The 13,259-nt window shown below is 60.4% G+C and overlaps 1 protein-coding gene across 3 annotated transcripts; it reads right to left on the bottom strand.

The window, feature by feature from the left end:
- Positions 1 to 127: 127 nt before the first annotated feature.
- LOC101676060 (chloride channel protein ClC-Ka) lies at positions 128 to 12,176 on the bottom strand. 3 transcript variants are annotated; one of them, XM_004741398.3, is made up of 20 exons: positions 12,087 to 12,176; positions 11,402 to 11,554; positions 10,558 to 10,686; positions 9,642 to 9,770; positions 8,922 to 9,061; positions 8,560 to 8,637; positions 8,388 to 8,466; positions 7,820 to 7,945; positions 7,400 to 7,484; positions 7,187 to 7,288; positions 6,495 to 6,579; positions 6,059 to 6,232; positions 5,528 to 5,597; positions 5,248 to 5,358; positions 4,756 to 4,969; positions 3,717 to 3,850; positions 1,954 to 2,042; positions 1,719 to 1,799; positions 891 to 977; positions 128 to 543 (listed from the first exon to the last, which is right to left on the bottom strand). In XM_004741398.3, exons 2-20 carry the CDS (start codon positions 11,499 to 11,501, stop codon positions 496 to 498), a joined length of 2,061 nt encoding a protein of 686 aa, XP_004741455.1. In that variant the 5' UTR covers positions 11,502 to 11,554; positions 12,087 to 12,176; the 3' UTR covers positions 128 to 495. The 3 variants fall into 3 exon arrangements, with proteins under 3 accessions (XP_004741455.1, XP_012904134.1, XP_004741456.1); XM_013048680.2 differs by having other exon boundaries at positions 5,248 to 5,355; XM_004741399.3 differs by having other exon boundaries at positions 11,402 to 11,547.
- Positions 12,177 to 13,259: the final 1,083 nt, after the last annotated feature.

The raw sequence follows: 13,259 nt of genomic DNA, 5'->3' as shown, positions 1-13,259 counted from the left end.
GGAGGAGCAGTGGGAGGCGGGAGACCCAGGCTTGCAATGCCCACATGGCCACCAGGGGGCGCCAAGACCCCACTCAGGGCCAGCACTGAGCTGTCCACATCCTTGGAGCTGAGAGAGAGTCTATAGCTCTGGGAACCAGCTTTATTTTTCGTGGAAGCCTCTGGTTGGGGGTCCTAAACTCCCAGAGGGCATCTGTGCCTGCCCTTGCCGATAGCCCTACACCAATGTCTTGACTGTGAATTTGGTGAATTTTCAATGAGCACCCACTGTCTGCTGGTTTTCTGTGCTCTTGAATTCTGCTGGGTCCAGGGTGGGATTTGTCCTTTACAGTATGCAGCGCTTGTGTCGCCCAGGATGGAGCACAGTGAGCGTGGGGCCCTGCTCAGTGCTAGGTTAGAGCCGCCTGCTTCACCGAGGAGATGAGCTGGGCTGGAGGGCTGTGTTGTGATGGGGGAAGAGAGGCAGGGTCTCGGCCCAGGGTCTTGCAAGGCTGGCTCACTTTGGAGCTGGTGGGTTTGTCAGGCTGGAAATTGCTTTCTTCAACTGGAACAGAGAAAGAGGGGTTTGGGGGAGGGAGGGTGTAGAGGAGGCTGAGTGGGGATTCCGGGACTGACTGGCTGCCCTAAGGGTTGATTCGGGGGAATGGGGTAAATGTTAAAGCCAGTTCCTCCCCATTATACAGATGGCATCATTTAGGCCCAGAGAATGGCAGGGCTGGCTCCTGGCCACAAAACAGTGGCCAGGCTCTCTGGGCCAAAAAGTGGGGCTCATCAGAACCCAGTGAGGCCCCTCTAAGTTCGGATAGGAAGATACTGGTGCCCCCCCTAACCCCGCGCCAGTCTGCTCGAGCATGGCTCCTCTGCCTTGCTTTGCCCCTGGGACCCTCATACCTCCACCCAAGACACAGAGCCTACAGCTCTGCCCAGAGATGTCACAGGCAGGGACTGAAGTTTCAACAGCTCAAAGAGGTTGTGTGCCTAGAGGAGAGGGGTTGTTAGTAAACAGTGGAAGATAGATGGTGCTCAGCCCTTCGCTCTGGTTTCAGTCTCTCCCTAGCCTGGGGCCTGTGAGTTGAGGTGGAGGCTCTGGCCAGAGCTCTGTCCCAGGGGTGCCCACCCGTCTATATCAGAGCCTGGGAAAGGGGTGGGGTGCAGTAACAGTGGATGGGACATTAGGGCCTGCAATGTCCACTATGACCACCAGGGGTCTCCAGAGTCCACACAAGGGACCAACGGGAAGGCCAAGTTTATAAGCATGATCCAGCATGATCCCGCCACACAGAGGGGCTGAGGCCATCTCCGTGTCCCAGCCTGCTTCTGCCCCTCTCTGACCCCATGTACCAAAGCCCCTGTTTTGCAGGATGGGAAGGGATCAGGATTCAGAGGGATTAATTTGCCCAGGATCACACAGGGAGAATGTGGCGGACCTGCAATTGAGACCCCTGTGTGCCTTGATGCAAAGACATATTTTAACTACAGTCTCTCTCCACCCAGAGCCTTCTGCTCCCTCAAGCTCTCCCTCTTCCCTGGTCCATGCATCATCCCAAGAACCCTAGAAATGAGGGACAGAGAGAACAAGGACTACTGTGCTCATTTTACAGACGAGGAAGCCAACCCAGGAGGAGCAGAGAGCCTTGGCCACAAGGTGCCAAGAAAGCTGGAGCTTCCCCTCTATCCCACGGTCCTTGTCTGCCCGCATGCCCAAGCCCTCCCCATTACCTGATGCAGAGAGGTCTCCGGAGACAGCTGCAGGGTCACGGGCTCTATGGGACAGCCCCCAGCCAGGAGGTCCCGAAGACACTGCCAGTGATGCGGGAAGGCTCATGGGGGGCTGGGCCAGCCTCCGCCATCTCCAGGCTGTCCCTCTCAGACCCCCTTTCCCCGAGGCGCCCCCCTTACTTCCCTGCTGACCACTCCCCAGCCTGACACCGCCCCCCCCCCCAGGAGTACTTACCGGGTGCCCTGGAGTCCAGGAAGAAGGCTCAGCCCGGAGTGCCTGCACCAATTCCTCCCTTCCCACAGTGCCCACCAGTATCTGAGACTCTGCACGAGTGGAGAGGGAGTGAGCCACATGGCATTTACTGGGTGTTCTCACGTCTCTCAGGAAACTACAGCAGCCAGTGGGTCGGGAGCTATGACCACCAATTTTATATAAGAGGAAACTGAGGCTAGGAGGCACAGAGAGCTTATTTATCTTGCCCAAGGTCATTGACTGCTGATGTGGAGGCTGGTAATGGAAGGTAGCTGTGGAAGGCTGCCCACCCTGATTCCCCCTGTGGTGGGGTCTCTCGAGGCAGGAGCAGCTCTAGGACATGGGCATGAAGATGTCTATGGGTCAGAGCGGGCTTTGCCCCTCATTTCCCTCAGCAAGTTCCACATCTGGCTCAGCCCAGTGCAAGTGTGAACCCAGAAGACCACCACGTTGGGAGGTTGTGCCGTGGGCTGAGGGCTTGGCACGCCTCCCTCCAAGCTGCCACTGGAGTTGGCAGGTGTTGGGTTTTGAGAGGGGAGCCTGGCATTTTTCCTTCTTGTCAAGTAAAATCAAAACTTTACAACTAGATACATAAATTCTCTCCCTTTAGACAACAACAATTAAAGCTATTTCTTAGGTGAGCAGCAGGGTCCAGCAGCCTGGGCCTGGGCTGGTTGGGAGCTCTTTGCTTCCCGTGGCTCTGAGGGTAGAAGTGGTCTTTTTCTTGGGGGCCAATTTTGTCTTTGTTCCAGGAGGTGGAGCCTTTTGGAGGAGTCATCCATATGCAAACATTTCCAAATGACATATTTGGTGTATTCTGTGGGATCATGTTAGAGATATCCCAATCTGAGTAGGGAGAGGGCGTGGCATTGGGGTTGAGAACCTCTGATAACTCCATGTCGGTCCCTAGTTTCCAGGTGGGGAAACTGCAGTTCACAGCGGGTTTGCCCATGGTTCTGCTGTTCACAAATGGCTTTATGGCCTCTTGGGGGTGGGTATGGTGGTAACCATATGGTTGTGCAGGTTGATAACTGAACAAAATACCTGCCCAAAGGTTCAGTAGGAGTCAAAATCCAGCTGTGCTATGCTTGCCAAGCGTGTACCTTGTCTCATTTGCATGTGTGTGCTGATGGGTGCCCCTGAGTGGACAGGGCTGCCTCCTGCTCCCCCCTACCCCCATAATCTTTCCTACTTTTATTGTACTTGTGTCCCAGTGGGAAATGATGCTGTAGCTAGATCCTTCCCCAAGACTCAGCTTGTGTGTCTTTTCACAAGGCCACCCATTCATTTTTCTTTAAAAAGATACTTTTCTCGTGGCAACAGGGTTTCAGGAGAGGTGAGTTAGCTGGGAATGCTTGAAGGGGAGACTGAGATAAGGAGTCCTCAGACACCTTGTAGCGTTGCCGTTCACTACCCCCACTCCCAAGCACACCAGGCCTGGCTTCTGGAATTTCTAAAACTACCCATGGAGCGCCTTACAAGCCTCCTCTCATCTCATTTAAACATGTCAACCACCCCAAGTTAGGGAGGTCATTGTTTCCACTTTACCAGTGAGGAAACTGAGGCTCAGAGAAATGAAGTGACCTGCCCAAGGTCACACGGCTGCAGAGACAAGATTCAGAGTCAGGTGACGGACAGGTCCAATGCCCTGCTTCCCCTTTCCTGGGCCTACCCCTCCAAGGCCAAAGGTAAAGGTAGAGCGAATGTCCCCTCCACACCCATGCTCCCTCCTTCCTGCTGGGCACCTGTGCTCTCCACCAGGAAATACTTGGCCAGGTCTGTGGAGGTCACCACCCTGGCCACTTCCTCCAGCGGTGCGTCCTTGGCCAGCGTGGTGATGGCACAGTTCATGAAGTGTTCCACGATCACACGGTGAGAGCTGGAAGCAGAAGGGTGCTCCCCTCAGGTCCTGGAGCGAGGGGGTCTCCAGACCCCAGGACGAGGTAGGGGTACCTGGGGGGAGCTGGTTCTGGGGTGTGGGCAGACACTGAGAGATGTCTAGGATGAACAGCTCCTAGAACCCCAAGGTGGGGAGGAACTTGGAGACAGTTCACCTATGGCCTGATTCTGGATTCCCAGCCCCTGAACCCCTATCCCCCACCCCCCAGACTGACTCCATTTCAGTGTCTTTTACTCAGAAGTCTTCCCTGGAGGATTTCATCTGAAGAAAAGTTTTATGGCAGAAAGAAAAAAAAAAAGGTTTAAAGTTTGAAAATCACCGGAGTGGCTTCCCCCATTTTACAGATGGAGAAACAGAGGTCTGGACCAAAGTGCCAGTTTGCACATGTTTGGATCTGGGTCTTGGACCCAAGACTCTTAGAGCCTCTTAGTCCTGCTTCTCTGGGAACAGAAGCTGCTCTGGTCCTGTCTGGCCAGGGGAGATTCCAAAGCCTGATTCCAGTCCCAGCGTCACAGCGAGGACAGCAGGGCAGGGGTGGGAGAGAGGAGGGAACATCCCAGATCTGGTGCTGACTCTCTGTGTGATGGGGAGCAAGGCACAGCGCCTCTCTGAGCCCCAGCTTCCAGCAAATGGGCAGCATCAGTCCTGTCATGCAGACAGAATGATGACTAAGAAGACACGGAGGCCCTGGAGGCCAAGCACTTGCCCAAGGTCATGCAGGGAGTGGAAGAGAGTGGAGATGAGGTGGCTGTGTATCAGCCCCTTCCACACCACCCACATCCAAGGTCAGCCACAGGGAGGGTTTTATATGGGGGCGGGGGCTTTACCCCAGCCCACCCAGGCTGATCACCCCCATCAGCCAGCCCAATGTGGGTACCTCTCACCTGATTTTTCGGCCTCGGATCCACGGAAGGTATGGCAGCTTCTTGACAATGATGGTGCCGTCATAGAAGGAGGGTTGGCAGCTCTGGGCGATGGCGTTGGCCGCCAGCACGGCCATCAACACGGGCAGCGCGTGCACTATCTGGCCAGTCAGCTCGAAGGCCAGCAGCGCCGTGGAGATGGTGTGGGTCACGGCCCCCGAGAAGGCCGCAGCCCCTACAGGGGGTAGAGCCAGGGTGGGGTGGTTCAAGCCACAGGGGCCATCGTCACACAGAGGCCACACGCTGGCCACTGCTGGAAGCGCCCTGGTGCCTGGGCTCGGGGAGCGGGAGCATGTAAGGGACAGGTTGGGGTGTCAGGGACAGACGGGAGCTAGAGAGAATAACAGCGGCTCCGGGGACGGGGCTCAGGGAGGGGCTCTGATGCCCTGACCCTCCGGGTCCAGCCCAGCGCCTCCAAGGTCTGCCCACCCCGTGGGGACCCAGCCCACTCACCTGCCAGGGCGTACCCCCCAGGCATGATGGGGTTGGTGACCCCTCCGGCCACGATGCCCTCGGGGAAGGCAAGAGCGAGGGCCTCTCCTATGAGACGCCCGATGCCAGCTCCTGGCCAGAGAGAGAGGGGGGCGGGGGAGGCAGACTGACGCGGCCCCCACAGGCTTCCGTTCCTGGGGACCAGCCTCAGTGCCATCTGAGGAGGAAGGGAGAGAGCCGGGAGCCGTGGCCCTGCCCCAGTAACCAGGAACCTCTCGGAGCCTGGGAACCCCAGACTCACCAAAGATGAATATGGGCATGAAGTACCCAGCAGGGATGGGGATGGTGGTGGCCAGAATCAGCATCCAGAACTGTGGGGGGGGGGACCCGGAGGGGCGGAGGTTAGAGGCAAGGGGACGAGAATGGGCAGGGGACCTGGGCACTTCCCAGACAGCAGGAGGCAGCCCATGCACACGGCCATCACCAGCGTCTGGTGTTAGGAGGGCACTGACCAACGGAAGGACACCCACCCTGACGAAGAGCCTACTACGTGCCTGGCATCGCGCCAAGGGCTTTCCTTTCTTCCTCCTCAACCTTCCCTTGGAGGTAGACACACAACGACTCCCCCCATTTTAAAGATGAGGAAACTGAGGCTCAGAACTGAAACCACGTGGACTGGGGTCACACAGGGGGTGAGAGAGAGATCAGACAGTCTGGGTGGAAGGCCCGGGCGCTGTGCTGCACCCAGTGGGAGGCCTCGCTCCGCTTCCCACCCAAGGCCAGTCTCCACTCTGCGCATGACCCCGGCGGGGGGGGGGCCCGCGGCACCCACCTTCATAACCAGAAAGAAGGCGAGGGTCCCAAAGATGGTGAACCGCGGGTGGTACCATTCAAACCACAGGTTCTGGGGGTCAAGCTCCTTGGGCCAGGGTGGGGATGAGTTCCGGGTCATCAGCGCCCACGAGTGGTTGTCGAACAGTGAGTCCAGATGCTGCTTCATGGACAGCTGGCGCAGGGGACAGGTCGGAACTCTGCAGGGGGGGACTGGGCAGCCGCTCCTGCCTCCGCCTCCCCTTGACCCTGCCTTAGATCCTCCCACCTTGGGATGGGCTCTGACCTCCCAGAGGGCAGTGTCCTCAGCTAGAACTCGAGGATGACCCGCAGGCTTCCCCTTACAGGTGTCATGGGGATGAAGTGAAATGACAGGCACATTGTGGGTGAGGGATGGGGGTGCCCCACTCCCACCCTCCCGGCTCAGCGCCTCTTACCCGAGAAGCCAGAAAGCGGCCCACGCCAGGAGGGTAAGTGATGGAGGCGAGAATCAAGGCCGCCAGAGCGGCATACAGAGGCTTGCTGTGGGGCGTGGGGTGGCGGCGTGAGCTCGGGTGCTGGTCCTCCTCCCCGCCCACCCCACGGAGGGGGAGCCGGGCAAGAGCAGGGCTCACCCCCCTGAGGCAGAAACCGGAGGAATGGGGGACACAGGCCAGGCCCCCTCCAGGGGAGGAAACCAGGGCTGCTACAGGAGTTGGGGACAGAGCTCCGCCAGGCCAGGGCGGGCCATGCATGGCCAGCCTGGGGCAGAGGCCAATGCCACGGGGCAAACAAGGTCTGGGGAGCAGAGGGGCTCAGGGCTTCTGGCTCTGTGGGGAAGGAGGGCTTGTGGGGGGCCAAGCCCATTGATAGGGTGAGGACTCAGGGGGAGAGGGGAGCACGTGGAAGGTTGAAAGCCCAGCAAGCTGGGGGTGCGGGTGTGGAGCGGTGACTGTGGGGACCTGGAGAGGGGGGCTAGGAGGCAATAGAGGCTCCGTAAGCGGAGTGTGGGCTAGGCAGGTTTTGGGGGACTCAGCAGGAGGATAAAAATGCCGTCAGAGAGTGGGGTTCTCTACAAAAGGGAGCTGTGGGCTCAGGAGGCTGAGGAAGGAAGCAGGGCTGTCCTCCCCAGTTCCTGTCCAGAGCCTACCTGGTGGCCAGCAGTTTGGAGATAAGCTGGTTGGTCTTGACAAAACCAAGGAATGTTCGCTGACAGAAGAGGTATGCGCAGCTCACGATGCCACAGATGGCCCTGGGGTGGGAAGGGGAGGCCAGAGCTCCGCCCCAGAAACAAGGGCAGCGGCTCAGGCCTGGGTGAGGCCCCCCCCGCGGGGCTCTCGAGGGACCCGAGGCACTCACTCACCCCAGGGCCACAAAAAAGAAGATCTCCGGCAGGTCGAACGGGACATCCACCCTGAAATTGGTCTTGTAGAGGGAGGTGATGGTCTCTGGGGCAGGAGGGAAAGATCAGGGAGCACACCCTGGCCCCAGCCAAACCCAAATCCCAGACTTGACAAAGAGCAGCGGAGGTGATGCTCAGTACTGCCCCTGAATACCCTTTCCTGGCATTCAAGGCCCCGAAAACCAGCCCTTGCCTCCTTGCTCAGCCTTGCCCCCCTGTACTCTCGGGGGGCGGGGTGGGGGCTCCCATCCCTCACGCCCAATACAGGTCAGCAAGGAAAGGAGAGAGGGAGAGAAGATGGGAGGGGGGGGCGGGGGCGGCGGGGGGGGGCGGGGCGGGGCGGGAGCCAGGGCTGGGTCCAGCCGTCTCACGGGGACTCACCCTGCTCGCTGTTGAAGACGGACAGGAGGCGAAACATGAAGGCTCCGCAGGTGGCCGCAAAGAAGCCCCTCCAGTAATCCCAGACAGAGAAGTGGGAAGACATGACCTCGATGCTGAACAGGATCCCTGAAGGTGGTGCTGAGCTAAGGGCAGAGCCCCGCCTCCGTCCACCCCAGCGCCCTGACCCCTCCCATCCTGCTCTCCCCGCAGCAGCCGAAGTGAGAGAGGCCAGGCAGGAGCCCACGGAGAGCTTCTCCATCCCTACAACGGCCCTGTGGCAAGGCGCGAGCATCCCCGAGGCTCCGAGAGCTGAACCCACTAGCCCAGGTCACACAGGGGAGCCGGATCTCCAGCCCAAGTCTGTCTGATGTGACCCTGAGGCATCTCGACAGCCCCCTCCACCCCCACCCCCACTGGGGCGGCTGTGCCCTCCAAGGACTGCAGTGAGAACCGAGACCTGTGTCAGCCCACACCTCCTCCAAGGCCCTCAGCGGGACAGGAGTGAGGGGGTGGTCCGCAGGAGGGGTGTGGGGGGGCCCCAGGGCGCGAGGGAGGGGCACAGTCTCACCACTGAAGGGCGCTGCAAACACCGTGGCCACGCCCACTGCTGCTGCCACCACCAGCATCTCGTTCTGCTTGCTCTTGTTCTGGGGAGATCCCGAGTCCGGGGCTCAGAGTCAGCCCCCACCCTCCCCTCCCTCTCATTCCTCCAAAGGGGGGGCCGTCCCTGACCCCCTTACCTCAGACTCTCCAATGGCCTTGGTGTGCACCCGGCCCAGGTAGGCAGCGATCATCACAGACAGGTGCACGAAGGGGCCCTGCAGGGGAGGTGTGGGCACCCGGCACAGGGCTCGCCTCACTCCTCCCCACTGGGGCCCGGGGCTGGGGGGCCGAGAGCCTCATCCAGAACCGCACAGCTGCCCCGCCACACCCTTGTCCTCTGTCTCCCCAGCAATTTGGTCACACTTTGGGGACCTGGCCTGCCTCCTCCCCAGGCCAGAACCCTTAAAAGCAGGCATTGGCCTGAGTCCCCACTGACCCTGCTTCTGTGGGGCAAAGGGGGGGGGATGGTGTGGGGGGGTGCTCTCACGCCTGCCCGTACCACTTTGCCCAGGAAGATGGTGCTGCCGGCGGCCAGGGTGCAGGTGAGGCCGGCCACCTTGGCCCCGAAGTTCTTGATGTCCAGGTAATCCTCCAGCACCACGCCGGTCAGCATAGTCTTCAGCTCCGGGATTCCAGAACCTTGGCAGGGGATGGACACGGGGCAAGACAGGGGCGGTCTCTAGATTACACTCTGAACTCCTCACCTGCCCAAAACTTTTCACATCATGATCTGGTCAGGTTCTCCAAAACCCTCAGTTAAGATCTGTGAACTCATTTGCAGAGGAGGAAGTTGAGGGTCTGTCTGTGTCATTCCAGCAGAGCCTGGCAGACAGCTACGGCAAAACGGGGGGCACCCAGGATAGAATCTCAGGCCACCCTTGGATGCACCCCCGGAGGTCCCCAGTGCTGGCCTGGAGCTGGAGGCAGAGCTGAGAGGCCTGGGAAGGCTGTGCGCCTCCCTCAGCCCCTCCCTGGGGAGCCTGCCACCAGGGCTCCCCATCACCGGCCAGAAGCACCCTCAGAACGGAAGCAGAGCCAGCAGTGACCCCAGAGTCAAGATCTGACCTTCTCACAGTGTTGCTTCGGTGCAAGCCACACGAAGCTTCTGAGCCTGGCTTCGCTGGCTGTGACATGGGGTCACTGCTTCCCGCCTCCCCCATCAGATGCCCAGAGGGGTATGAACAGGCTCTGGCCCCCGGCACACAGGCACACGGCTCACCTCCAGAGAAGGGCGTGATGCTCTGGGAGAAGCCGGAGGAGAAGGAGACCAGGGCCACAGGGTACACGGTCCAGGAGAGGTACCGGAGCAGGTGGCTGTCCCCAATTTCCCGGTATAACCACTTGTGTGCTGGGGACACCCGGGAGTCAGGAAGCCAGCGCAGGCTTTGCAGCCCTCAGGTGTCCACTAACCCAGAAAGGGAGGCTCGAAGAGGGGAGGCCCCCCAGAGAGCGGCAGATGCCCAAATGGAGGCAGGGCTAAGACCCTGGATCCACCTCCCAGTGTTGCCACACCCACTGAATGACCTTGGGCAAGTGACTTAACCTCAGTGAGCTTCCGTTTCCCCATCGGTCAAATGGGCTACCGATGGGAGCTCCCTCATGGGGTCATTGCGAGAAAGCACTCAGATGATGTCCAATGTTTGAGGCGTAGCAGGTTCTCAGGATGGCACCTGACCAAGTCTACCAGGGGGTGTTAGAACCTTCCTGCCTATGCTCCCCCGTTCCTGGGAGAACTCAGGGTGCAGAGAGCCCACTGGAGCACAGGGAAAGAAAGTTCTATTTCTGGTGATCCAAGCAAGTGCCGTCCCTGGGCGTTACTGAGGCGAGAGCAAGGCGGAAGGAGGAGGAGAAGGGGCAGGAACAGCGGGAAGAGGTGGGCACAGAGCTCAGGGGAAGAAGGGCTCTTGGGAACATTCAGGTCTTTCTTGCTCATTGTGCAAGGAGACCCAGAGAGGGGCAGGAACCTACCCAGCGTCACACAGCAAGTCAAGAGCAAAGCTTGGACCAGCCCCAGGCCCCCTCCCCTACCCCAAGCCCTCCTCCACCCACGATGCACCTGACAGCCCATCTGGCATCCTGAGAGCGTGGGAGGAAGCCTGTGTCCAGAGCAGGTGTGTGTGCCCGGGAGGGGTTACCTCGCACCACGCGCCCGATAGCGAAGTTCATGGTGTAGCTGATCAGGGCCATGAGCACCCCGAGGGTCATCAGGAAATACCAGTCCTCCCCGACGCGGAACACCTTCTGCTTCAGCCACTCCAGGCCACCTGGGGCAGGGGCACGTGGTCATAGCCCAGGGCCCGAGATGGCGCATGGACAGCCCCTTCCCTGGAGACCTGCTGGGGCTCAGGGCAGGGAGTGCGGGGGCAGCATGGGGCTGGGTCATGGGGTCAAGTCCAGGGTGGCTGAGAAGGGGCTCTGCGCATGAGGGGCAAAGCAAGAATTAAGGCAAGGGAAGGCAGCAGCACGGTGGGTGCCAGGCGTATGGGCCCCACTAGGGGACCGTTGACCTGTGCACCCTCCCCCACCCCACCCCATGCTGGATGCTCGGGAAGATTGCCGGAGCCGGCTGGGGCGGGGGAGGGTGTGCTGAGAGCTACAGCTTTCTCCAGGGTCTCCACAGGGCACAGCTCAGAGAACGCAAGAATCTAGCAGAAGTCCTCCTTGTCTCCAGACCTGTGGGCCTGTGCTACAGGCCATGCTAGGGTCAGGCCAGGCAGCACCCACTGGGCGCAGAGCGAGGCCCCTAGCATGGCCATCAGGCTTTGGGGTTGCTTTCCCCAAAGGCAGAGAACAGACCTCAAGACCTACAGGCAGAGGGACAGGCGGACAGGTCCCTTCCCTCCCTGCCACCCGGAGACTGTGGGCAGGTGAAGGCAGGGCAGCTCTTGGGTTTCAAGGTGGAGAGGGGAGGGGGAATCCAGGAAGGGGTGACACCATGAGGGGTCTTCGACAGGCAGAGGAAGGGGACCTCGCTCTCACCTCGAATGGCTCGGCGGACACGGGGACACGGGCCCCACAGCTCCCGAAGGCTCACAGGGCTCCCTGAGGAGCCCTCACGCAGCCCCACCAGCTCTTCCATTGGGTCCCGGAGCAGACGGACAGACAGACTGTTGGTACCCAGCCACCTGGCACCTCCCAGATAAAAAGGAACCGAAGTGTTTTCCTGTGCACACGTTCGCTTGCACGTGTGTGAAGCTATCAGGAGGGGACACGGGTCTGATGTGTCCTCATCACTGAGGGAGGGTGCCAAGGGTGCACATATCTGTGTGAGGGTACAGGGGTGGGGGCCGGGGTACCAGTGTCCTCTGTGTCCAGGAGCAGATTGGTCACGGCAGGGCCCCAAGTCTAGAACTCCCTTCCTCTGCTGTTGACATTACTCCTATCCTGCCTCCAAGCACCGCTGCCTCCCCTGAGAGATCTCCTTGCCCAGCAGAGTCGCTCGCATCGTGGGGTCCCCATGGATGGCTCCGACTCCCCATGCCCGTTCCTGAGCCCCCTCTCTCCTGCTCAGGCCACAGAGGGCAGGGAAACAGCAGATCCATGGTGGTTGTAAAGAGGTGCTGGCTCCCTCCCGCCAAGCCTCCTGCTCCTGTCTGGCCTGCCCTGGCCCGGGGAAGGTTCTACCCCAGTCCAGGCCCCCACTCGACACCCGGCAGCCCCTCACCTCTGTCCGTCGGTCCTGCCGTGGCCCCAGCCGGCCCTCCTCTAACAGACACTCCTTTGCCTGCAGCCCAGGTGCGCCTGGACAGGTCTGTGCTCCACCAATCCACACCCTGGGTGCCCCCCCTCCCTCCCCGCCCTGCCACAGGGTTGACCCTGGCCATTAAGAATGTCCTTGACAAACCACCCAGAACTGCCCAGGCCGGTTGAGCCATGCAGGCCAGAGGAGCCATGGGGGACCAGGAGCTGGAGCTCCCTAGAACCCAGGAGAGCCACGCGGAGGGTGGCACTCGACCACGCTGGGGGCTCCCTGTTGCTGGCTGGCTCGGGGACATGGAGGGGCTGGAGAAGCGCCTGTACCCAGCAGCAGAGTGGGGGCGCGTCCTCTGAGGGGGCTGGATTCTCAGAGCTGGACACAGAAAGGGTTTGAGGAAGCAGAGAAAGGAGAGGGATGAAAGCCGACGGAGCTGGAGGAAGGCCTTGGGCAAAGGCGAGGGGCCCCTTACTACCGCACCCTCGCTGTGTGCCAGCCTCTGTGCTCAGCCCTCCCCCCGAATCGGTGCTTGCTCACCGAAACCCAGCGAGGTGGGAGGAACTAGATCCCGTGTTAAAGACATGGGGGTCTCTGAGGGGTGATGCTGCTCGTCCAAGGTCACAGAGACCAAGGGGCAGAGCCGGAATTCTCAGCCAGGTGTGTAGGTCTCCAAAGCCTGCACACGGCTCCGCCACCCACCTTGCTCGGGGTGGGGGTGGGGTGGGGGGAGACCGACACACGGGAGCAGTGTGGTGATGTGGGGTGCTGCATGCCTCTGAGGCTTGGGGAGGAACTTGAACTTGATCCCCAGGTCCAGCCCCTCTAGCCTCAGGGAAGGACCTCTCAAACCACAGTGCTTCTCGGTAGATGCCGCAGACGGTCCTGCCCCAGCAGAGGGTAAGGGTGAGGGCATGAGGGGGAGGGAGCAAGCACAGGTTATGTGCCAGCCGCACGCCAGGCCCTCTAGGTCTGCCACACAGTTCATCCTCCTGCATCCTTGTGAGTCTAGGGCAGCATCACTATTTGGCAGATGACAGAGGACCAGGGAGGTGTAGTGACTTCTCTGAAGTCACACAGCAGAGGCTGAACCCAGACCTAGACTGTCTGGCTTTCCCCCTCCCTTGGGCTCCTCCAGCCCCTTTG

The sequence above is a fragment of the Mustela putorius genome, unplaced genomic scaffold (assembly GCF_011764305.1).
Source record: "Mustela putorius furo isolate JIRA1106 unplaced genomic scaffold, ASM1176430v1.1 tig00003853_pilon_pilon_pilon, whole genome shotgun sequence".
NCBI lineage: Eukaryota > Metazoa > Chordata > Mammalia > Carnivora > Mustelidae > Mustela > Mustela putorius.
This window is presented reverse-complemented; position numbering and strand designations above follow the sequence as displayed.

Coding starts and splice junctions, on each gene's coding strand:
- LOC101676060 (XM_004741398.3), bottom strand. CDS start 11,501: ATGGAAGAGCTGGTGGGGCTGCGTGAGGGCTCCTCAGGGAGCCCTGTG. Junction 1,800..1,953: donor CCTGGACTCCAGGGCACCCG/GTAAGTACTCCT, acceptor CATCACTGGCAG/TGTCTTCGGGACCTCCTGGC. Junction 544..890: donor GCTCTGTGTCTTGGGTGGAG/GTATGAGGGTCC, acceptor TCTCTGTTCCAG/TTGAAGAAAGCAATTTCCAG.